At 36.7% G+C, this 26,350-nt stretch overlaps 1 protein-coding gene across 2 annotated transcripts; it reads left to right on the top strand.

The window, feature by feature from the left end:
• Nucleotides 1–44: 44 nt before the first annotated feature.
• SAV1 (salvador family WW domain containing protein 1) lies at nt 45–26,335 on the top strand. Of its 2 annotated transcripts, XM_045900824.3 has the most exons (5): nt 130–616; nt 3,225–3,668; nt 14,379–14,649; nt 17,983–18,126; nt 24,944–26,335. In XM_045900824.3, the coding sequence occupies exons 1-5, from the start codon at nt 523–525 to the stop codon at nt 25,143–25,145; spliced, it is 1,155 nt and encodes a 384-aa protein (XP_045756780.1). In that variant the 5' UTR covers nt 130–522; the 3' UTR covers nt 25,146–26,335. The 2 variants fall into 2 exon arrangements, with proteins under 2 accessions (XP_064427096.1, XP_045756780.1); XM_064571026.1 differs by lacking the exon at nt 17,983–18,126 and having other exon boundaries at nt 45–616.
• The last annotated feature ends 15 nt before the right edge of the window (nt 26,336–26,350 follow it).

Genomic DNA, 26,350 nt, shown 5'->3' with positions numbered 1-26,350 from the left:
AAGACCCGCTTCTCCTCCGAGGAGGCAGAGGGGCCCGCCCGTTAGCTGACAGCGCCGCCCGGCGTCCCGCAGCCCGAGCCGCGCCCCGGAGCTGGGGTGGGGGAAGGGCGGCGGCGCTGGCGCTGCGTCGAGTTTCCCAGAATTCCCAGCGGCCGCGGGGAAAGTTTACGGGACGTAGGCGGCGGCGGCGGTAGCGGTTACCAGGCGGCCCTCAACGGACCATGGCCCTGGCCGGGCGTTTCTGGCCTCTGCTCACGGAGTTCTCGGGCAGCATCGCGGAGCGAGCAGATTTCCAGGAAGGAACTGACAAGTGACTGAGTTGTGGCCGGCGCGCTTAGCGCCCCGAACATGCGGCAGTCCCTGCGGGCGACCCCGGGCTGCGGAGAGGCGGCGGCGGCGGCGGCGGCGGCTCGGGAGGGAAGGAGGCGGAGGCGCCGGCGGAGGTGGCGGCGGGGCCGGCCATCGCCCTTCGCGGAGCCCTAAGGAGGCTGCTTGACGCGGCCTGGGGCCTCGTCGACAAGGATGCTGTCCCGAAAGAAAACCAAGAACGAAGTGTCCAAGCCCGCCGAGGTGCAGGGGAAGTACGTGAAGAAAGAGACGTCGCCTCTGCTGCGGAGTGAGTGTCGGGCGGGGCGCACCCACACCTGGCCCGAGCGGCAGCCGGGAGCCTCGCGGGCGCCCGACGCGGCTCCCTGCGGCTTCTCTTTCCTGTTGGTCTCCGTGAAATACTATTTTCTAAAACTGTGTTGTGCCTGAAGTGGTGGTCATTGTTTGAAAGCCGATAAAGTGTAAGAAGTTTAGATTAGTCCTTCCCCCGTGGGCCTCCCTGAAAATAACAAACTTTCCCGTTCCCCTCCAGGGCGGAGTGTTGTTTCGTTTTGATTACTAGAAGAGGTTCTTTGGGAACGCTTAAATTGCTGATTCCCTGATGCTACAGGGGTGAAAGTGATTAGACTGGGGCACACTTTTTCCTCTTCTAGATACCTCGAGATAAGCCTTGTGTTTGCAAACATTTCGGGTGTCACTCGTCCGTGCAGGAAGTTGTGCGAACTCGGGCAGAATTCCTTAGCCCTTTTGCCTGTTGTAGACATGAGGAGGTGACAGTTAATCGTCGCTGTTGTAGCCGCTATCCAAAGCCTCATCATCAGTCTTAGATCTTAGAGAAGCCAAAATCATGTGTGTTTGGGTATTTAAGTGAGGATTGCTTCAAATACCACCTTCCCTCCCCGAGTCCAAAAAAAAGGCGAAGTACGCAAAAATTTCTATCGTACTTTAGGAGAAATTGCCAAAAAGTTTTTTTTTTTTGAACTTTAATAGTTTGTGTTTCTCTCTGCCTCCCCGCCACACTTTTCAGTTTAAGCATTTGACTCTGCTTTTTCAGCTGTATCTTTTGAATTTTAAATTCTTGCTTGTGTGTTCAAAACATCTGCGAGATAAGGAACTAATATTTTGATATTCATACTGCATGGTGGGCACTTCGTGTAAGTGTCCTTCTTGGAAGCTCCTACAAATCTTGTGACTTAAGCATTACCTCATTCTGTAATTGGGAAAGCTGTTCATAGAGGTTCCTAGTATTTACCCAGGATCACACAGAAAGGTGTGGAGAGCATGTTTTTTAAATAATAACCACATCATTAGCCTTAGAGATTTATCCTTGTATTTGCAGTGCTTTCTTATAGAACAACAAAATAGATGAATGGGTACATCAGTAACCAGAAAATTGATTTTTATTTATTTTTTTTAAAGTTCATTTATTTAAGTTATCTCGACACCCAGCATGGGGCTCTAACTCACAACCCTGAGATGAAGAGCAGCTCATTCCTCCCACTGATCCAACTTGGCACCCCTGAAAATTGATTTCTTTTTTTTTTTTTTAAGATTTATTTACTTATTCGAGAGAGAGAGAAACTGAAGGGGGGAGGGGCTAAGAGAGAGGGGGAGAGAGTGCAGCGGACTCTGCTGAGCTCAGACAGGGGACTTGATCTCACCACCCTGGGATCACGACCTGAGGCTGAACTCCAGTCAGAGGTTTAACTGACTGAGCCACCCAGGCACCCCATGTTAGCCATACTTTAAAGCAAGTTTATTTGGATATTAACTTCTGTCTAGAGTTAGCTTCTGAAGCTTATTAATATCAGTGCTGTCTAATATTGTTTACTTAATAAATGAATAAAACAGTTTCCAAATCTAGTTTTTTTTCATGTTATAAAGTCATTTGCTTTGTAACCTGACATGTCTAAGCCACTTAAGTTCTGTATTTAGAAGTACTATATCCTGAAGGCCATTGTTCTACTCTTATCTTCTGTTTTGAATTATAATTGTGTGTTCTTAAGGGAGCCATAGTTTCGGGCTTGGCATTTTTAAAAAAATATTTATTTATTTGACAGAGAGAGAGAGAGAACACAAGCAGGAGGAGGGGCAGAAAGAGAGGGAGAAGCAGACCTCCCGCTGAGCAGGGAGCCTGATGTGGTGCTGAATCCCAGGACCCTGGGATCATGACCTGAGCTGAAGGCAGATACTTAACCAACCGAGCCACCCAGGCGCCCCAGGCTTGGCATTTTTGAACTGATTGAACATTTGTATGCCTCTTTGAAATGAGATCTTTTTATTTTTTAGTTTTCATAGCTAAATTTTTTACTTTCCAACTTTTGATTACTGTACTAGTATTACGTAATTCTGAGAGGAAACCAGATTATTTTAAAGTCTTTTGAAAGGAATCCACTTTTACATGTTTGGGAATAGCATTATGTTCTGTTTTATTTTTGAAATTGTGTTTGCTTGTAAAAGGATTTTTGGGTATTTTGAAAATGAAGTGAAATCAACAAACAGAATAATCTTAAATTATGTTGGTGATGTGTATCTATTTGTTAGGTTGTTTCTTATTTTTACACATTTATTCATGAGTATTTCATTAACCGTAATTAAGCTTACTGACATTTCATCATGTTATGTATGGTGGTATGCAGAATACGTTTGATTCTGACTAAATGTACACATACCACATTCATACAAATTATAAATTCATTTGAGTGGGAAAATACTAATTAAATTAGCCTTAATTTTAAAATACCCAAGTACTATCTTAAATCAGAATTTTAAATTGTGTTTGCTTAAGTCCATTGAAATTTTGCATTTGGGGGTAATAGATGTAAATGAACAAATTTTGAAAAGTGTAATTATTACTAACTGAAGTAGTCATTTTACTCTGTTTTATTTTATTGTAGATCTCATGCCTTCATTTATTCGGCATGGTCCCACAATTCCAAGACGAACTGATATCTGTCTGCCAGACTCAAGTCCTAATGCCTTTTCAGCATCTGGAGATGGAATAGTTTCCAGAAACCAGAGTTTCCTAAGAACTCCAATTCAAAGAACACCTCATGAAATAATGAGAAGAGAAAGCAACAGATTATCTGCACCTTCTTATCTCGCCCGGAGTCTAGCAGATGTCCCTAGAGAGTATGGCTCTTCTCAGTCATTTTTAACAGAAGTTAATTTTGCTGTTGAAAATGGAGACTCTGGTTCCCGATATTATTATTCAGATAATTATTTTGATGGTCAGAGAAGGCGCCCACTTGGAGATCGTGCACATGAAGACTATAGATACTATGAATACAACCACGATCTCTTCCAAAGAATGCCACAGAATCAGGGGAGACATGCTTCAGGTAACTTAAAATTATAAATCCTACATTAGTTTAGATTTATTAACAATTAAAAAGATGCTCTTTTCTGGATTTTCTTGGGAACCCAACAGACACTACCAGAAAAATACTTTTCCATTTTGCCAGTTTTCTTAAGCCAGCTTGCAAATAATTCGTAATCTATGCTGAGTGAAAGAATTTTGTGCCCATTTATTTTATTAACTCATTTTATAAAAATTTAGTACTTACCTGAAGGCTATCTAGACTATTTTATTTTATTTTTTTTAAAGATTTTTTTTTTTAAATTTTTATTTATTTGAGACAGAGAGAATGAGAGACAGAGAGCATGAGAGGGAGGAGGGTCAGAGGGAGAAGCAGACTCCCTGCCAAGCAGGGAGCCTGATGTGGGACTCGATCTCAGGACTCCAGGATCATGACCTGAGCCGAAGGCAGTCGCTTAACCAACTGAGCCACCCAGGCGCCCGGCTATCTAGACTGTTAACACTATGAACCTTGAAAACCTAGAGAATTTAATGTCTACAGTTGGATTGAATCTAGGTTTAGGTTTGATAGAATGGGAAGGTTAGAGTTTCAAAGAACCTGGTCTTAAACCTGAGAAAGGAAAGGTGAATAGGAAGAATTGGGCACAGTAAAGGATACCTTGGGCAACTGCATCATTCCTTAGCTACAGCCTGCACTGTTTCTCCTAGCAAAACTGTTTTCCTAGGCCAATAATTATTTCCCAGGTTGGTCACAAAGACTTACTGTCAAATGGTTAATTGTGTGTTGTCTGTCCTTTTGTTCTTTTAGGAATAAAAATACTAGCCATATAATTTTTTAAAATTTGTTTTCCATATTTGCTAACTTGGGAATACTTGTACAAGGAGCAGAAGAGATAGGAAAAATGCACAGTTCTACTTTATTCCCAGAGTACTGGATTACACTAGATAAACTGAAGCAAGCTGAAAATTAAAGTTTTTTATCTAATTGTTTTTTTCCTGGTAAGTTGCAGGCTTTAAATCTTGGCAGGATAAAAATAAATCCATGAGACATTTACTTTTTAACCTATGAAACTTCAAACAAAGTAACTTGAAAACAGCGCATGGGTGGCTCAGTCTGTTAAAGTGTCTGACTCTTGATTTCGGCTCAGGTCATGATCTCAGGGTCATGAAATCGAGCCTGGCATCGGGCTCCATGCTGGGTGTGGAACCTGCTTAAGATTGTCTCTCTCTCTCTCCCTCCTGTCTCTCTCAAAACAACAACAAACAAACAGTTTGGAGCAGGAATGTAGAAAACATTCATTTAGTATTTTGGGGGGTGAGGGGCGGAGTAAGAGGGAGAGAGAGAATCTTATGCGGGCTCCATGCCTGTCGTGTCCCGATGTAGGGCTTGATCTTACAACCCTGAGATCATGACCTGAGCTGAAAACCAGAGCCAGATGCTTAACTGACTGAGCCACCCAGGCGCCCTTATTCATGTAGTATTAATCATTTATGTGTCTAGCATTTTCTCTGACCTTCTTGGTATCTGCTCTCTGATATCTTATTTGGGGAACAAAACCAGTATATGCACAGTAATCACAGAACAGTTGTTATACTCTGTGGTACTGACAGTAAGTGCAGTAGGGAGTTGGAAGAGAGAGAAGAATGATTATTAACACTTAAAGAACGATTCATGGAAGAGGTAGAACTTGAACTGTACTTTGAGCTTGGACTTTAGTTTAATGGGGCAGAAGAAAGGCATTTTAGACGAAAAATTTGGAATAGCCCTGCTGAAAACAGAGTGCACTTGTAAATCCAAGGAACTATGTAGTTCTACTAACTGGAAGAAAGAAGATGTGAGGTAGAAAGGAGATCTGTGGTCCAATAACAAGCTGAAGGATTTAAATTTTAATCAAACAAACAAATTTAAATCAAACAGAAGCCATTGCAGATTTCAAAGACAAGTCATTTTTATGAAAGCAGTGTTTAAAGATTACTAGTTGTACTCAGGATAGAGTGCTGGAGAAAAGATGACTGCAGGTACCAGGGGTATTGGAGAGGAAAGGCAAGTCTGTGATGCTTTTAAGGGAAAAATGAGACTTAATTATGGGTTTAGGAGAAGTAAATCCCTGGAGTTTTGAAAACTGAGGAATAATGGAGAATAGTTGGTAAAAGCTTATTTTGTGAAAGCTGACATTGGAATTTCATTGGGACATCGAAGAGGAGAGGTTTTCTAGGCATATAGAAATGAGCATGGATGAGTGTCTTTGTTTTTAAGATTTTGGTGGTTTTTTTTTTTTTTTTAAGTAATCTCCACCCAGCGTGGGGCTGGAACTCACAATGTGGGGATTAAGAGTCGCCTGCTCCACTGATTGAGCCAGCCAGGCACCCCAGTGCCTTTTTTTTTTTTTAAAAGATTTTATTTATTTATTTATTTGAGAGAGAGAGCGCACGCGCATGAGAAGGGGGAGGGTCAGAGGGAGAAGCAGACTCCCTGCCGAGCAGGGAGTCCGATGCGGGACTCGATCCCGCGACTCCAGGATCATGACCTGAGCCGAAGGCAGTGGCTTAACCAAGTGAGCCACCCAGGCGCCCCATGCCTTTTTGTTTTTAAAGAATGTATAGGTTAAAGGATTAGACAGTTGCATACTTTGGTGTTTATTTTGGCTGTTTCTAATATCATAAGTTTTAAACCTCAGAAATGATTTGTTACCCAAACAAAATAGTAAGTTTTAAAAAATAAATCATTTTTTAGAGTAATAGCTGCTTACTGTAGAAAATTTGCAAAAAGCAGAAAAGTTAAGGGAAAGTGCTCATCAGGCCAGAGATTCGTTGTATTTCAGTTATTTCCTTCATCTTTTCCTATGGTATTCTTTTTTTTTTTTTTTAACATTGTTGTGATTATATTCTGTACAGTTTTATATCCCTGCTTTTTACTTGAATAAATTTCTTAATGTTATATACTATTTATGGGTAGTTTCATTGACTTCATAATCTTCCATTTGGTGAATGTTTGGAGGTTATTATTTTAAATGTTAATGAGGACCTGACTTGGGCTGCAAACATTTAGAAAGGGGAGAAGTGGGACTCATCTGCATTGATGGGACTTGGCCACAAATGGGATATGAGAGATAGGGAAAAGAGAAGATTCAGATAGGATTAGCATAGATGGTTGACTAAGTGAATGAATCCAGAGATTTCAAGTCTGGAGTCTTAAGACAGTTTTGGTGGCTGAGAGGTAGCAGGAATAAAAGCTTAAAACAGTTTGTTTACCATAAATACAGATTGTTCTTCGCACTTACTTTTATCATGTGTATTTATATTGCAAACATCACTGAGAACTCATGACACTTTTCTTCCTAAATGAAAGTATGAAGAATTAATAATGCCATGTTAAAATATTGTTTTAAAATTCTGATTCACAGAGTGTCATTGAGGAAATACTGCAAGAACTAAATTTCTACTGATCCTCTCTTAGTGGCAGTCTGACATAGTTTTTATAAGTTTAATGACAGATTTCAAAATAACTTTCCAATCATGAACTAGGGATAAATAAAATACAAATTAATTGGATACTTTTTCAAACTGAGGAGTCATTTTTAAAAAAGATTTGCATTTATTAGAGTGATAATGTGCTTGAGAAATTTCACTTAATAGCATTAATTTATATCAGGGCAATAAGATTTAATGTTTTACCTTTTAGAGAAAAACAGTGCTTTTTTGAAGGAGTCTGTTAAGTGTCAGGGAAGGATTAATAACCAATTACTAACCAAGCAGAAAAGCCTAACAGCTGTCTTTTCCAGAAGGAAAAAATCTGAATATGAAACAATAGCTGGAAGTTTCTTGAATTCATCTTGAAAAGACTTGAAACCATGTTTTCGAGATTAATGCTGAAGAGAATTCAAGGAATTAGAGTGAATGGAAAGGAGAAAGTAAGTTTGTGGGAGGGTAAAGATGTGCTATAGACAGATTTATTTTCACAACCTTTAAATTTTGATTGTTGTTACTAAGTTGGTAAACATTAAGATAAGGAAGAAAATAGTTTGGTAATGACTTAATGCAAGTAGTATATCCTGCCAGTTACTTAGACCTTCAGTAAATACCTTATCTTAAGGGTTAACTTTATTTTATTGTATTTGGCAGAAGCCAAAAACAGGTTGTATAGTATCTCAGGGGGTTTCAGGGCTTAGCAAGTTCTAGGTTTAGCGGTGAAATCTGACCGTTAACATTTGGCCAGTGTACTGGGCAGGCACCTACCCTATGGGCCAAAGGAAGGAATTTAGCTGTTAACAGGAAGTCTTCAGTTGGAGTACTAAAGGCAGAATGAATTCCTTTGTTTTTCATTTAAATAATTTGGTTCTATACAGTTTTAAGTAACAGACTTTTAAAACTTATTTTTAAAGATGACTAAAGAAGTCAGGTTACCAAAATCAAACTGAAAAGTGTCAGCCTTTACAAAAAAACACTGAAATAATGTTTACTCCAAGAAATGCATAAATATTTAGTGAACCCAGAATCATCTTTGAGAAGTGGTTAATAATCTTTAGGGCCACAACTTTATTTGTAATTATTTTGCAGAGGAGGAGAAAAGGTAGATCTCTTTAGATCTCTTTATCAACATCTTAATTGTAACTTGGGCTATGGCATTTAGTGTTCATTACCCTGAAGCTTGTGGACCTTCATTAGAGTTCCAGATTCCATTTTATTCTCTGTAGCCACTACAAAATTAGTAAACCAGAATTTTCAAACTTTGTCTGTAAGGGCAGGTTTCACAGATATCTGCCGGGTTGTATGAGATTAAATTCTTTGGAGACATACCTAGTAAAGTCTTGGTGGAGAGACAAAATAATACTTTTATCCTTGTGTTTGGGTAATAATGTATTTAGTTTATGAATGTATTACTTTATATACATGGAAGGTGTTTGCACAATTCAATCCCTTCAAATTGAAGTTATTCTGAGGATTATGAGTGCCACTCATTCTTTTCTAAAATACACAAAAACTAAAATTTTTTCCTTGTATCTCCAGAAACAAGTTCTTATTTTTCCACTGATTGAATTCAAAATTGGTAGCTTGTTTTTTCTTTTATTATCAGCAGTCATACTTTTCTTTGAAGAATTACAGTTGATCTTTTGTTTGTTGATTACTTTGTTAGTAATAAATTTTTCATTTGTATACCATTCTCTGGCTTTGGAAATAACTTACTTGAACCTTTGTTTTCTCATCTGTAAATTGGTAGTGATTCTATTACCTATAGAGCTATTTTGAATATGAAATAATAAATTTGGAAAAGGGTCAGGGACAGAGGAGACACTCATAATTGTTAGTGTTCATGCCTTTTATAAGAGTGTTTTGTGCTCTTCTATGCTTTTTCCAGATTTGACATGTTTGGCTATTGAAGTTTCAACTTCCTGGCTGAACTTAGAGCAGAGGTCTCATGTGTTAGAGCTTAACATAGCTTTTTTTTCCTCCCTGTCTTCTGGACCTATTTTATTACTAGGAATGTTTTGTTTTAAATCTGATTTTTAGTCTTTTTGTATTGTACATTCTTCTCTCAATAGGTTTTATAAAATTATCCCAAATAGTTTGAAAAAAATTAGTGCACATGGCACTTTCAGAAAGTACAGGTGGAGTGTATCATGAAAAGGTTAGGAATCATGGTTTTAGATGGCACTGGTAAAGCTGATGAGCCTGTTTGGAACTTTGAGGACATCTTGGCCCCCTTATCAAATTGTTGAGGTTTAATTAAAAAAAAATATGAATTTTTACAGAGGGGTCTTTGTGTTTCCTCTAAATGTGAATTTCACATTTTATCATAGTTTAAATCTGGTGTTTGGTACCTAATGTTGTTTAAATGTAGAGGTGTATGTGTTTCTAGATTTAGGCAAGTTCAGTATATGGAAATTTGGATTTTCCAAGCAGATGAATAAAATTGTCACAACTTTGATCTCTAAGCTTATACAGTTTTTATTACTTTATTATTATTTTTTACTATAAGAGTTTTTGTTTTTAAAAATGTTTGTATTTAGAAATCTGTTTATGTATTTCCAGGGGGACCTCTGTTGGGCCAAAAAGTTTTCATTTTTATGAATAACTCAGTATGAGTACAGTGAATTGACTCTAATTTTTTTAAATTGCTATCCTTGGTTATGGCCAGTAATACAACATTTTTAATGATGGAAGTATGAGAAAATATAAAGCCATTGCATGCTTTAAAATGTGATTTTAAAGTCATTTGCTATGTGCATGTCTTTAGACATTGCCTTATTTCTTTTTTGTTTAAACATTTTTTCTTTAAGTACAGAAATTGCTTAAGCTACACTTATTAAATAAACCTTCAGTTGCAGTTTGACAGAAACCAAGGTCCATTTCACCAAAAGGCTTGTTAGCTTTGTTTTGTTCTGTAGTTCCCATATGTTTTAGAAATATATGCCTTTCTTCTCAAAGGATACTGTGACTGTGTTTATTTTCTTTCTTGCATTTCTCTTTTTGCCAAAATAGTTCATAGATGCTGTTGTATACATTCTGCTGCATCAGTTCCAGAGGCACATAATGACTAATTTCTCTTTTTGATCCTAAAATTAATGATGGGATCAGATGTCAGTACAGTTCATTCATCATGAAGTTCTCCATCGGCCTTTTCCCTGTTGATTTGACAGCCATTAATGATCATTGGCTAGATCCAGTATTTCATTAGGTTTTGCAAATGGCGATACCCTAATTCTGTCATTTCTTCTCGATTAGTTGGAATTCTATAATAACTGTCTCATCAATTATTTGGTTGCTATTCATATAAGAAAGGATAAATACTAAATCTTTCCCTTTATTTACTAGTTTTTAGAATAATGAATTGGCACCCTAGATACCTCCAAAGGTAAACTGAGTTTTTATTTTTAGTATCTGTGAACTCAAGAATTTTTTATTAACTCCCAAGTTTTATTTGGATTTTGCCAGTTTTTTCATTAATGTCAGTTTTCTGTTCCAGGATCCAATCAGAGTACCACACTGCACGCAGTTGTCATTTCTCCTTAGTGTCCTTTGTCTGTGACAGTTGCCTCGTCTTTTCTTGTTTTTCATGACCTTGATAGTTTTGAGGAATACTTGCTAGATATTTTGTGAACTGTCCTTCAATTTAGATTTTGTCTCATGTCTTTCTCATGATTAGATGGGGCTTTTGGTTTTTGGAAAGAATAAGCACAGAGGTGAAGTATCCTCATCATGTCAAATATAGGGAGATACTTGTATATGTATATGACATTATTGGTGATATTAACGATCATACTTGGTTAAGATTTGCCAGGTTTCTCCATTGTAACGAACACTGCATGTTTGTTCTTCCAGTTTTTGTCTTCATCTTTCTTTCTTTCCTGAGCACAGCTTTTATCTCTGTTGCCTTACCATCTTTTGGATTCTTGCTTTTCTTTGTGGTCTTTTAGAGAATTGATTGCTTCCTTTTTTCTCTTAATTAATGGGAGAATTTAGTTGCATTTTTTTTCTGCTTTGGGACATTTTTCCGAATGTTCTTTTTAATAAATTTGTACCTTTTTTTTTTTTTTTTGCAAAACTAATTTTTCTTATAGATTGATGTTGTGCTATTCTTATTATACATATTAAGCAAATTGAGTTTTCCTTTACCAGTTATTTGAAATCACCTCCTACATTGCTGGAGAGGGTGGAGGATTGTGGAGGGACAAGGAGAAATTACCAGGGTAGTGTTTTGGGCTAACTAGTTTTTCGCAGTGCTCTGTTCTTATCTCCACTTCTTTACTGTTCTTGCTCTGACATGCTTTTGGCAGTTCTCACATGTATATTGAATTAAATGAAGTTTTTATCAAGATGATTGTACATCAACAAGGAAAAACTCATGCAGAGCTCAATCTGTGTCATTAATCTATGAAAATAAACTAAATCTTGGAGTTTGGGGTGATTAGTTATACACAATTACTATTCTTCTGTGAGAATAAAACGATGCAGCCAGGGTATTCTTTCCTCCCCCCCCAATAACAAACAGTAAACTTAAGGTTTTTTTTTTTAAGGTACAGAGTTCTGTGAATTTTGATATAGATAGATAGATAACAAGCAGTAAACTTAGGGTTTTTTTTTAAGGTACAGAGTTCTGTGAATTTTGAGATAGATAGATAGATAGATAACAAACAGTAAAGTTAGGGTTTTTTTTTAAGGTACAGAGTTCTGTGAATTTTGATATAGATAGATCGATCGATCAATCGATCTATGTAATGCCAACACAATCAGTTTATAGAACATTTCAGTCACCCCTAAAAATTACCTCATTGCTGTTCCTTTGTGTAGTTAGTGTTCTTTGGTCTGTGACAGTTGCTTGGTCTTTTCACCGCACCCCTAATTCCTGGCAACCACAATTTTCTGTCCTAGTAGTTTTGCCTTTGCAATAATTTCATATGAATGGAATCATACAATGTACAGACATTTGAGGCTGGCTCCTTTCACTCTCTGTAATGCCTCTGAGATTTATCCATGTTGTTGCATGTATCAATAATTAGTTCCTTTTTACTGTAGATTCCGCTGTATGATTGTACTGGTTTACTCATTCTCTTGAAGGACATGTGGGTTGTTTCCATTTTCAACACTATAAACATCCCCATACAGGTTTTTGTGTGAAGAAGCATTTTCATTTGTTTAGGTTAAATATTTGGGAATAGAATTGCTGCATCATATGGAAAACATATTTAACTTGATAAGACCTTGCTGAAGTGTTTTCCAGAGTGGCTGAAGTATTTTGCATTTCCACCAGCAGTGTATGAGAGTTTCAGTTGCTTCACATCCTCATCACAACTTATGTTGTCAGATTTTTTTTTCCTTTTTTTTGGCCATTCTCAAAGATGTGTATTGTCCTTTCATTGTGGTTTTAATTTGTAGGGTTTTTTTAAATTAGCACTGTCCGTGATGGTTAATATGATTTGAGCATTTTTTATCTGCTCATTTACCATCTATATATCTTCTTTGAAGTGCCTGTTCAAATCTTTTGCCCATTTAAAATATTTTCCTAGTGTTTTGAGAGTTCTTTATGAATTCTAGATTAAAATCCTTTGTCTAGGGCGCCTGGGTGGCTCAGATGGTTAAGCATCTGCCTTCGGCTCAGGTCATGATCCTGGAGTCCCGGGATCGAGTCCCACATCGGGCTCCCTGCTCATCAGGGAGTCTGCTTCTCCCTCTGACCCTCCTCCCTCTCCTGCTCTCTCTCATTCTCTCTCTCTCAAATAAAATCTTTAAAAAAAAAAAAATCCTTTGTCTAATTTGTGACTTGTAAATATTTTCTCCCAGTCTGTAGCTTGATTTTCTTTCTATTAACAATGTCTTTCATAGAGCAAACATTTTTAATTATGATAAAGTCCAATTTACCAATATTTTTGTTTCATGGATTACACTTTCAGCATCATGATTAAGAACTCTATCTAATGAAAGGTCACGAAAATTTATCCTCCTTTTTCTTTTAAAAGATTTATAGTTTTTATGTTTTACATTTAGATATATGATCCATCTTAAGTTCATTTTTATAAAAGAAGGTAGAAGGTATAGATTGTGATTAATTTTCTTGCATATGGATTCCAGTTGTTCCAACGTCATTTGTTGAAAACTACCCTTTCTCAATCAAATTGCCTTTTTACCTTTGTTAAAAATCAATTGATTGTGTATGTGTAGGTATATTTTGGATTCTTTGTTCCATTGATCTGTCTGTCCTTTTGCCAATATCATACTGTCTTGATTACTCTATAGTAAGTCTTAAAAATCACATAGTATGAGGGGCACCTGGCTGGCTCAGTTGGTAGACCATGTGACTCTTGATCTTGGGGTCATGAGTTCATGCCCCACGTTTGGCATAGAGATTACTTAAGAAAAAAAGAAATCAGGTAGCATGAATCCTCCAACTTTATTCTTATTTTTAAAAATGTTTTTGGCTTCTCTAGTTCTTTTGCCTTTCCATATACATTTTAGAGCCTGTTTCTGTCTGTATCTACAAAACTCCTGCTGGAATTTTGATTGGAATTATCTTAAACTTAAAGGTCATTTCAGGAAGAGTTGTCATCTTAACTATGTTGAGTCTTCCAATCCATTAACATGGTAGGTTGTCTTTCAATTCTTTCATCAGTGTTTTGTAGTTTTCAGTGTACAGATTCTGCACATAATTTGTTGTCTGTATTCTGTTTTACTTATATGTAAGTATTTGATTTTTTGGAGCTATAATAAGTGGTATAATTTGTTTCCAGTTGTTGTTAATATACAGGTACTTAATTGACTTTTGTATGTTGACCTTACATGTTGCTACTTTGATACATTTATTTAATGGTTCTAGGGCACAGCTAGATTATATTTAAGATATTATAAACTGGACACAGTTTTACAAGTTTATTTTTGCTGTTTTAGTTGAAATGTCAAATCTTAAATCTTAAATGTGGTGAAATTTTATTTTCTTCACTTTTCTTTTAAGCAGTATACATGTTTAGTAGCTTTGCTAATAGTTAAATGTTTGTATAGCCTGGTGATAGATGCATCAACCAAAACTAATTCTGAAGAGGGAGTCTTGTTCCTCCTTCTTTTTGTAATTAAATTTTAGTTATACTGGCTAGTTTTATGAAAATTCTTATAATTATAAAATTATGAATTTTAACAGAAGAGTATAATTAGGATAGTTAATTTTGTGACTGTTTCTCCAGATGTCATATTTTTTAGCTTTGAATAATTGTTCTATTCCTTCTTTTTCTCTCTTCCTCCTCAGGTATTGGGAGAGTTGCTGCTACATCTTTAGGAAATTTAACTAACCATGGTTCTGAAGATTTACCTCTTCCTCCTGGCTGGTCTGTGGACTGGACAATGAGAGGGAGAAAATACTATATAGATCACAACACAAATACAACTCATTGGAGCCATCCTCTTGAGCGAGAAGGACTTCCTCCAGGATGGGAGCGAGTTGAGTCATCAGAATTTGGAACCTATTATGTAGATCACACAAATAAGAAGGCTCAATATAGGCATCCCTGTGCTCCTAGGTATAGTATCAATTTTATTTTCAACTTTTAGTTTTGAGATTGTCTAATGTTAGATTTTGAGCTCATATTTTCATCAAAGAGAAAGGCATCCTGAAGTTTGATATTTGAAAGCTTATGACATTTTTCTTTGGATTTATGTTTAGTAGTGATTTTAATAATTAAAAAAAAACTTTGGGGCACCTGGGGGGCTCAGTCATTAAGCATCTGCCTTCGGCTCAGGTCATGATCCCAGGGTCCTGGGATCGAGCCCCGCATCGGGCTCCGTGCTCAGCAGGAAGCCTGCTTCTCCCTTTCCCACTCCCCCTGCTTGTGTTCCCTCTCTCGCTGTGTCTCTCTCTGTCAAATAAATAAAATCTTAAAAAAAAAAAATTAGGGGCACCTGGATGGCTCAGTCGTTAAGCGTCTGCCTTCAGCTCAGGTCATGATCCCAGGGTCCTGGGATCGAGCCCCGCATCGGGCTCCCTGCTTGGCGGGAAGCCTGCTTCTCCCTCTCCCACTCCCCCTGCTTGTGTTCCCTCTCTCACTGTGTCTCTCTCTATCAAATAAATAAAATCTTTAAAAAAAAAAAAATTAAAAAAAACTTTGTAAAACAACCTCAAAAAACATAATCAGTATTCGTATGATCAGATTCTGCTTTAATATACCAAAATGTTTTTATTGTAGATACCCAGAAATTGAAATAATTAAAACATCTCTCTTTCCATTTAAAATTCTATAAATAATACAGACCTCCCTCCTAATATGTCATAATATACTTCTGAATTATAGCATCTTGCTGTTTTATTCAGTTTCTGACTATGTTCTGTTTCTTACTGTGAAAGAGAAAATTGGAACTGTACAAAACATCCCAGATCTGTTTAATAAATGTAGCCAGTGATCCTTTGGGCTTATCAGTAGGTCTCATGTGACCAAACTTTTAGCCCTGTGAATATTGTAGCCAGTTGTCATATGTAGCTATTGAGCACTTGAAAGGTGATTAATCCAAATTGCGGTGTGCTGTATATAAATGTAAAATTCACACACACTGTATTTCAAAGTACATTTAAAAAAAACTAGTACTAGCTTAGTCATGAAATAGCAAATAAATTCCTGTTAACTACCTCTGAGCCATAAAATTTAAAATGGGTAGAGTATCATCAGCACGTTGATAGGTGTTCCTTGTATCATCTAGCATAATACAATCTTTGGTTATAGCAGAGTTCTGCATTTTTTAGAACCATTAAAATTGTTATGAAAATATACTTTAATATTATACCCTAGAAAACTAAGCTTTATCATTATTTTATCATTTTACATATTTGGATTTATTAATTCAGTTTGGAAAAGTTTCTTTTCCCAGCGATTCCATTTAGTGGCCCTCAGTCAGTGTTTATTGAACAACTGAAATTGTCATCACTTCAAAAGAACCAAACCAACTGCTCTGCCTGTGTTGGGCTCTGGTCCCTTTGCCTACTCTCTAAACCATTTCAGGCAAGCTGCTGGCCTCCCTAGCCTCCATTTTCAGGCCCCCTCCTACCTGATCACGATTCCCACCAAGGGCAGGGATGAGTGGAACTCCCAGCACCCAACACACAGGCACATAGTGGGAATGCAGCCAGATGTTTGTTGACTAAGAATGATGGAAAATGCAAAAAGGAAAAAAAAGAACCAAACATGATGACAGATTGCTATCACCAGGTGGCAGAAGACTCCGTGGTCCACACAACCAGATTTGAGAGTATATTGAGCTGACTTTTCTGTTTATCATCAGTAACCTTACATTATTATAGAATTGTTATAGTTTACAAGGCATTTTCACAATTTGCTTCTCTTAGCAGCTCTGTAGACATTAAACCAGAGAGAACAAACACCTTTCTTAAGCTCGCATCGATAGTATTAATAACTATTTTTTATTGTCTCTATTATGCTAATCTTTATACAGAACACTTGACTTACTAGCTCATTTATTTACTGTTGAGAACAATCATCTTTGGTATGAATTTATTCCAATTTTACAAATAAGAAGGCTGAAGCTTAGAGAAGTAAAGCAGTTTTGCCCACATTCATATAACTCATGAGGTGGCCAAACTAAGGTTAACTCTCAGGCATATGAGACTTCAAAGCCTCAGTTCTTTCCCACCCCCCAATTGTGCTATCAAAGGATATTTCACTTTGTACCTACTTTGTACCTACTTATGAAAGAAGAGATAAATATAAAATTGCAGTGCCATTTGGACTTTGATCTTTAAATTGTTAATCACAGTCTAACAATTATCTTAATCCTAGGTTAGTATTGCAGTGACCTTTTCTGATGTACACATAAATATTGATGTGTGGAGCAGGCTCTTCCAGTTTTGTCTCCTATTCTGGAATAGATCACTTTGGCCTCCCAAATTTCAGTCTTTAGGCTTCAAGTGGTTCAGTGCTTTTTCCTTAGCATTTTCCCATATAACAACTGCCTCTCCACCTTGCTGTTCTCTCTGTCCCACCAGTTAGGCCATTAGAACTAATTAAAAGCATGGTCTGTTTTTTCTTTTTGTTTTAAGTCTCTGTGATTTAAAATGGTTCTAATCAACTCTAACTCCCATATGTTCTCATAATTTGGTAAAAGCAGAATGGTTATTGTGGAAATTGAAGCGCAGTTCTCATTCCCACTGTACTGCATATTCCAAATCCTCTTTTCAGCCTAACGGAGGAAGAAAGTATCCATTCTCATTTTGAGAGAAACTATCAGCCTTTCCAATATAAATTTACAGCTAATTACTAGTTATTACTGAAAATTATTACTTTTAGTTTTAAGCCTTGGTATAAAGGTTGTAATTTAGCTCCAAATTTTTTATAGCTTCCTTTCGGGTTCCTTGAAAAGAATAAATACCAGACAGAAGAAATCTCTTAAAAATATGTAAGGATTTTGGGCACCTGTGTGGCTCAATTGGTTAAGTGTCTGACTTCGGCTCAGGTCATGATCTCCGGGTCCTGGGATTGAACCCCACTTTGGGCTCCGTGCTCAGCGGGGAGTCTGCTTATCCTTCTCCCTCTGCCCCTCCTCCCACTTGTTCTCTCTCTCTCTCTCAAATAAATAAAAATCCTTAAAAAATTATATGTAAAGATTTAGCTTAGGTTTATATCCATCACTAATGACTACTAATTTCCAAGAGAAGGTGGATTTTACTTTACCTTATGGTGTGGTAAGGAAAAAAAAAAAAAGTCAGACTTCTGTTTTTTTAGGTGGTAGAAGGAATTCAGTTTGGGCAAGAGGCACATTGAAAAACATTTAAATATTATTTGTTCTTTACAATTTCTTATTTAGATTTAGAGCCTTTATCCTGATGAATGTTGATTCTTTTTTCTTAGCGTACCTCGGTATGACCAACCCCCTCCTGTCACATATCAGCCACAGCAAACCGAAAGAAATCAGTCCCTTCTGGTACCTGCAAATCCATATCATACTGCAGAAATTCCTGACTGGCTTCAGGTGTATGCTCGAGCCCCTGTGAAGTAAGTGAATTTATAGCATAGTTTTGTTGAGGGGTGAGTGGAACTGGAATGGAGTCTCTGGGCTACTTAACCCACACAGCGCTATGTTTTTTCTCTTAATAATATCGGGCTTCTAAATAATATTTTACTTGAGGAAGGGCTATCAACAGCTTATAAAGTTTAAAAATCATTGACTAGAAATGTGAGTTCTGCCAACATTTGTTGATTCTTCACTTTCTTTGTATGCAGACCTGTGTTATATTATACTAGGGATACAATAAGAAGCTTATGTTCTCCTAGGGGAGATTAACTTGTAAATAAGTGGTACATACTGTGTGATAAAAGTAAGGACCCAGGGAAGTCCTAGGTACGAGGATGAAGAAGCAGCAGGACAGAGGGGTGTTGAGGAAATAATACAGGTAATGGTTGCAAGTTCTGGGATGAGATGATTTGAGTTCACGGATACTTTTTAGCTGTGTAACCCCATGCAGAGTGCTTAACTTAGTTTTGTCTTCTGTAAATTGGGGATAGGAATAGTGCCTACTCTTAGGGTTAAGAATTCAATAAAATAGTGCATCTAAAGTATTTTTAATCACAATACCTTGTACATTAAGAGAGCTTAGTAAAGATGATGATGATGATGATGATTGGAGGCAGAGGTATAAAATAGTGGTCAAGATCCCTCAGGAAGAAACTGAGTCTCATTTCTGGCTCCACCATCTACATATTGAATGACCTTGAACAAGTCACTGAACTTAGATCTAAGTTTTTTTTCCCTCTACTGAGCTATGGGGGTAAGTGATCATGCATTTTAAAGGACATGGCACAGTGGCTGCCTTGCATAAGCACTTAATATAGCTTCTTATTATTTGAGTGGAGCAAGGAAAGCTGCTGAAGAAGAAAATACGTGGGCTAGTTTTTAAAGATGCCTGTGAATTTGCCAGGCTCATTGAGGATATTTATTGGGTGCCACAGTAGGCACTATTCTTGAAATAGAATCGTGAATAAATGAAATCTGTCTCAAAGAGCTTCTGTCTTCTGGAAAAACAGAAGTAGATATTCAGATCAATAACCCAACATGATAAGGATTAGTAACACTGGTATATTAAAAGTGCCATGATTTCCGAAAAGGGAGTTTTTTTTTTTTTTTTAAAGATTTTATTTATTTATTTGAGAGAGAGAATGAGATAGAGAGCGAGCATGAGACAGGGGAGGGTCAGAGGGAGAAGCAGACTCCCTGCCGAGCAGGGAGCCCGATGCGGGACTCGATCCTGGGACTCCAGGATCATGACCTGAGCCGAAGGCAGTCGCTTAACCAACTGAGCCACCCAGGCGCCCGGGAGTTTTGTTTTTTTTTTTAAGATTTTATTTATTTGACAGAGACAGCAAGAGAGGGAACACAAGCAAGGGGGGGTTGGAGAGGGAGAAGCAGGCTTCCTGCCGAGCAGGAAGCCCGATGCGGGGCTCAATCCCAGGACCCTGGGATCATGACCTGAGCCGAAGGCAGACTCTTAACAGCTGAACCACCCAGGCACCCCAGAAAAGGGAGTTTTTGAAAGCAAATAGTTATTGATTATCCATTGCTTCCTGTGTATCTTATGATGTGAAACTTTTACATATGTTATCTCATGTAATCTTTCCAAAAACCATTTTACAGGTTAAAAAAATGGAGACTTTATCTTTGCTAAGATCATACAACTATTAAGTGGTGGATTTCGAACCTTTATCTCTAGTTTCAAGGATCATGCTCTTAATTTTTGTCATTATTAACTTATTTAATAAGTACTATATATACTGAGCAGCTATTAAATTCTTGTTAAACTTTGCTAGGCATTTCATATATGAGTACATGTACTTTTAACAACAACTCTGTAAGGTAACATTTAGTTCCTGGTTTTTGTAGCCTTACTCTTTTGTATTTCAGAAACCAAAATTAACAGCATAAAATAGCCCAAAGAAGAGTTTTAGATAGTTTAAGATGATTGGACAGTGAATTTGGGAAAAAAATTAAATCTTTGATATTCAAATAAAAGGAATGTAAAACCTTTCATATATACTTTTTTGAAATAGTAACTCTTTTCCATAATTTTAAAGGATGATCATTGAAATAAAATTTGCAAGGAATTAAGCCAAATCTGATCTAAATTTTTACCATAATATGTATTTACCAACTGTGTTGGGTGGGGGCTCATGCATGCATGTATGTATGCCTTTAGCCTAGGGATTTTAGAAGTTATTTTTTTGGCTTAGAGCCATTTGTTTTTATTGGCTTCTTTTCGGGCTTTTAATTTGAATAGTTTGTTACCTCAAGGATAAGTCTCATAATTATTTATGATTCTGCTCATTTAGGCCAGATTAACATTCTTATAAAGTTATTGGTCATTTACTATGAAATATTAATTTTTGACCAGCATAAACATTCTTCTCAGTCTGCAGATTCACAGTTTTTAATCTATGGCCTGATGTGGAGACAAAACCATCTTCCAGGGTTCTAGTCCTAACGCATTGGTTCTTTTTTTCCAAGTCAAATGTAAACCTTGATAATGTGATTTTTAAAAAGATTTTAATTATAGATATTATTTTGCAAGATATAAACCTTGCTTTTCAAAAGTTTCATTTTAGTTTACTTGAAATTAGGTACACATTTATCCATAGATGTTTAGCTTGATTTGGTGTCTAACCTACTGCAGTTTCTTTATCTGATCCTACCCATACACTATAGGAATAGAGTAAGGAATGATGGCAGATGGACTTTTCTTCCCTTTTTCCCTCTCTTCTTTCACTCTTGTTACCACTTGACCAACCAGTATGTATAGCCTTTGTTCGTATGCTGATCTTATGCCATATATGTGTATTTATATTTTCCTTAAGTCTGGAAGAATATATGCCCAACTGTTAAATTTTCTTATTTCTGGGAGTTGATAAGATTGAGGAGGGTTATTCTTTCTACTTTATAGTCATTATTAGAGAGAAATAACATAAAAAGCTTCCCTTTTTTGGGAAAAAAGATCATACTGAAATGGAATTCCTTGCTGTTTATGAAAAGAAACAGACTCCCAAAGATTATAGCCCTTTCAACTCTGGTTCTGTGGGCTAGCTTTAAAACTTTAGGAAATGAGCAACTTAGTTATTTTTCCAAATAGGTCAGGACTCTCAGAATGAGCCATACTGAAACAAGAGAGCAGGTACTTTTTTACTGCTTAAAAACTTAAAATGAGAGTTCTTTACTGCTTAAAAACTTAAAATGAGAGGTTTAGGAACCTGTTGCTAAAATTTTTAGTTGGTCCAAAATTTTTGTCTCTACATAAGATGGAAATGGTTGATATGTAGTCAACAAAGGATGAGCTGTTATCTATGAAGTAGATAATGAAGAATCATTTAACAAAAGGAGAGGTTTTTTAGTCAAAAAACTAGCATGTTTTTCCTTTTGCTAAACAATTGCCCATCTTCTAACTTCCTGAAGTTTTAAAATTCTATCTCTAGCAGCAACTCACCAAAACAATTTTTGCATATACTTCCAAACTTGACTTAGTTTATATTCTAAATTTTTATTTATGAATTTAACTAAAGTTATGTTTCTGAAGCTGCTCACCAAAGTCTGTAATGCGTCCTACAACTGTAATCAAGCTGAACTACAGAATAAATGATAAGGTTAGTATAGAACAGGAAAAAGACCATCAGGAACATACGTACTTTCCATTATTCCTCACCACCCCCCCCCCCAACACCAGTGCCCAACAGTACCGTGGCATGGATCGTATTTTATTCCTCTGCCTTGGCAGTCCTGCAGTGTCACCGTCGCCCCAGCTCTGGGTGAAGGCAGAAAGGAAGAGTAGGCACACCCTAGGAGGGCAGGCCCAGGGAAGGGACTTAGGCTGCATTGTGATCCCTGGAGCTGGAAATAGCAGCACTTTTGGCTCCTTAAGCATCCACTGGAGTGTGAACACATTTTTTGCAGGATTACAGCAGTTGATGTTTGTATACATGGGTTACTTATAAGTAGAATACTGCCCCAGGAAAAACAGCTGAAGTGATACAATAAGCATAGGCTGCTGAAGTAGTTTACAGCCTATTTTCTGAATGATTTACTTGTGTGTGTATATATGTAATATATATATATATATGTGTGTGTGTGTGTGTATATATATATATATTTTAAAGATTTTATTTATTAGAGTGTGCACGTGAGCACACGCGTGGGGGATGGAGAGGGAGAAGCAGACTCGACTCCCTGCTGAGCAGGGATCTCAGGCAACCTTGAGATCATGAAGGCAGATGCTTGACCGAATGAGCCACCCAGGCGCCCCACCTGTATATATATATTTTTAAAGATTTCTTTATTTGAGAGAGTGAGCACATGGTGGGAGGAGCAGAGGGAGAGGGAGACCAGCAGACTCCCCACTGAGCGGGCAGCCCAATGTAGGGGCTCAACCCCGGGACCCCGAGATCATGACCTGAGCCCAAATCAAGAATCTGATGACGCTTAACCAACTGAGCCATCCAGGCACCCCTACCTGTATGTTTAAACCATTAAGTGACTAAAAATTAAACCTGGGGAATCAGATGATTTGTCTAGTTAAGAAGAAAAGAATGGGAATTTTATATTTTTTCCTAAGAAACAACAAAACAGTGTATTGGGAAGTATTACATGAGAAGGGAAGTAATTCCCATAGAAACAGCAGGGGGCAAGATTTTGGAATGCAAATGGGTGCCTTGCATACTTTTCTCATCTGTGCTTTTCTAGAGCACTTTTTCTTCTTCCCAAAGGATTTTCTGTAAGTATTCTGATTGTTGCTTCTACCCTTAATCCTATTTTTGATGCTAAATGCTGTGATTGGGAAGTCAGGAAATTGCCTGAAGCTTTTTTTCTTTTTCCTTTTTTTTTTTTTTTAAGATTTTATTTATTTATTTGATAGAGACATAGTGAGAGAGGGAACACAAGCAGAGGGAGTAGGAGAGGAAGAAGCAGGCTTCCCCGTGGAGCAGGGAGCCAGATGTGGGGCTTGATCCCAGGACCCTGGGATCACGACCTGAGCTGAAGGCAGACGCTTGACTGAGCCACCCAGGCGCCCCTTCTTTTTCCTTTTTTAAAAACTTGAATGCTTATACAGAATGATGTTCATATCTTAAAACAAGTATGATATTTACCAATTTAGTCTTCTCCCTTTTTACTTGCTAGAAAGTACACATGATAAATTAGCTTTAATGTTCTTATAATTCAACTGGCATTCAGAATTTAAGCATTTTGAATCAGTAGACATTGCTGAAATGCCCGTTAGCTATGGAATTCTGACTCTAGAGGGTTAAGATTTTTTGACAGAAATTATGAATTTGTTTCAAACAAATAAGATCCTAAGCTACATGAATAGCAGAGGTTCTAGGAAACACAACTGTTACTTCATAGAGGCTCATTGAGTATTTCTTATGGTATCTCTCTAATTTATGTTGGAGTTTCCCACTAAAGAGAATATAAAGCTTTCTACCAAGTATACCTATTAATAGATTTGCAGTACTCAAGTAATTAAGTAGGTAAATTTGGGATCCAACAAGATATGTTTCTCTTGTGGTTCTTCATATTGTACTCCTGGTATTCCTGGTTACACGTACCCAAGTTGTACAGAAATATAAGTCAATGTGCCAAGCACAGTCTGTGACTCATACTGACTGCTCATTATTTGTTTATTGTTTCTCGTTTTAAAAAACCTTTTAAAAATATATATTAGAGAATCCTTTTGGAATAAGATGTTAAATGAATTACCAAACAAAGGATCATTGGGTAGGAAATATTATAAATGACTATTAAAAATAAATTTACTAGAATTTACAAAGCTTCTGATTATATCTGTTCTGTAATATGATTTGAGAAGTGTAACTTCACTATCATACAGGTATATGACCTGCTGTAGTTCAAGTTCTTTGTCTAATCTCAACATTCAAAACTATTACTCTGAAGTAGTTTGGTCCATAACACCGCCTTTCTCATTTTTTGGTCACTAAACAGTTTTGCAAGAAATATATGGCCTCTTTAGGTTGTTTCTTGATCTGTAAGATGGGGAAATTGGATCAGAGTGATGTCTTCAGGTCTTTCAGTTCAGAGTGTAAATTAAATTACTGTTTTTGTTGCATACTTCCCTGTCAGTATGGGATCAACTTACCATTGCAGGAGTACTAAAAGGCCTTCTGAGATATATGTAAATACAAGCTAACATGAGTCCTTCTCCACATACTTCTACAGTATACTTACTCTCATTTTGAAAGTAACTTATTCTTCCCTTTCTGCCTGATTTTGTTTTGTTTTAATCAACCTCAGGAAAAGAGCCCACGAATGATGGTTCCTCTTCATTCCTCTTTTAGTTCCTTGTTTGCTGTAGTGAACAGCATTCCTCAGAAAGTTCTGTCAACACTAATAACACAAGTGACTTTGCCCATTTTTATGTATTGTCTTTGGGCATAATATGGTCTAAAGCATTCTTAAGTTCCTGACAATTAAACTTTAGGTGAACTTATGAATAGCGTAGAATATGTATTCTTCTGAAATTATAGAACCACAGTGGTTTGAAATCTGTGTTCATTGTTGTCTAATGTTAATAGTAGAATAATTGATAAAGAAATTGGTATTTTTTAACTTAAATTGAAATGAAGTAGCATCAGCAGTTTTCTCCTCCCCCTAAAAAAATAGTATATTTAAGTAAGTTAACAACTGAGTTATTTTTAATTAAAGCTTATGGTTTGTTTAGATGTAATAAAGTTGATCTTTATAAAAATAGATCAGTTTGTTGCTGTAAATACATATTTATGTATGTGTTGTGAACATATGCATGATTATGTTTTAAAACAGATATGACCACATTCTGAAGTGGGAACTCTTCCAGCTGGCTGACCTGGATACATACCAGGGAATGCTAAAGTTGCTTTTCATGAAAGAACTGGAACAGATTGTTAAAATGTATGAAGCCTACAGACAGGCTCTTCTCACAGAGTTGGAAAACCGCAAGCAGAGACAGCAGTGGTATGCTCAGCAACATGGCAAGAATTTTTAAGTTAATTTTTTAAAAATAAAATTTAAGTTTTGTAAGGGCTTTAAAGTATTTTCACAGATTAGAAAAACTGCAAACAAGTACTTTGGTTAATAAAGGCAGCTTTTTGGAAATTAAAAATTCTAATTTTACATGTATTTTGTTATTAAAAATATTTTGAGAAAAAAATGATTATTATTTTAAGAGCCGACACAGCAAACACTTCTAAATGCTATATATTAGAAACTGCTTTGAATATTCTCAGTGAAGACAAATGCAGCAAGAAATGTCTCATTATAACCAGATATTAAATAGGAATGATCACTTGGTAAACTTGGACAGTAGCAATATCTTTCTTTAAAAAACAGAACCTATGCAGTATTTAAAAAAAAAGATGTGTACTGCTTTAATATGGAATATTATCTGGAATCAGTTAGTTTAAATATTACCATTGTGCAGTTCAAAACACAGAATGGGATTTGGGACCTTAATTGTGATAAATGTATATATATATAATATATAGGGTTCCCTCCCAAAACGTAAAGAACCCTTTTGAAACATGTTGAGAACATATTTTTTGGTATGAAAGGGTAAAGGGCCTGTAATTTTTTAGGAATAAATGTAGGCATAAGGTCTTAGCCTGTATGGGAGAGGTGTATACAGCACTCAAAAGTTGCTATCACTTCCTTACTTTTGACCAGGGCTCTTAAAGCATTTAGTACCATGGCTCTGAGACAGTGGTGGGTCCCCGACAGTATGTAGCACACTGCCATCCCCACAGACTGGGTTGAGCTGCCAAAAATGACAATCAGGGATTCATTAAGAAATCTTGGTCATTAAATTGATTTTACACATTTTTATCTTCTAAGGATTTGTCATAGAACTTTAAAACCTACCATTTCCCTCCCAGATTTTTTCCTTTTAATAGTTAAGACATTGTTCATAATTAGTACAGTACATTTGATTACAGAAAAATTTATGGCATTTTTAGCCTATAGATCTCTAGAATTCTGTGAATTTCAATATTAATTGAAGTAGCTCTTCAGTTACATTTACATGTGTTGTAAATATGTAAATATATTTTTAGTTTAGGTAATCTTCCAAAATACAAAGCACTCCAAGTTAGTTATCCGTGAGTTTGAATTGATAAAATGTTGAAAATGTTAAATGTTTGATTTTATATAACAAGCTTATTAAATATATTTTTGTGGAAACTAAATGTGTCATGT

The sequence above is a fragment of the Mirounga angustirostris genome, unplaced genomic scaffold, assembly GCF_029215605.1.
Source record: "Mirounga angustirostris isolate CCGP_5_RB_7025 unplaced genomic scaffold, mMirAng1.0.hap1 SCAF_9, whole genome shotgun sequence".
In the NCBI taxonomy this organism is placed as follows: domain Eukaryota; kingdom Metazoa; phylum Chordata; class Mammalia; order Carnivora; family Phocidae; genus Mirounga; species Mirounga angustirostris.
This window is presented reverse-complemented; position numbering and strand designations above follow the sequence as displayed.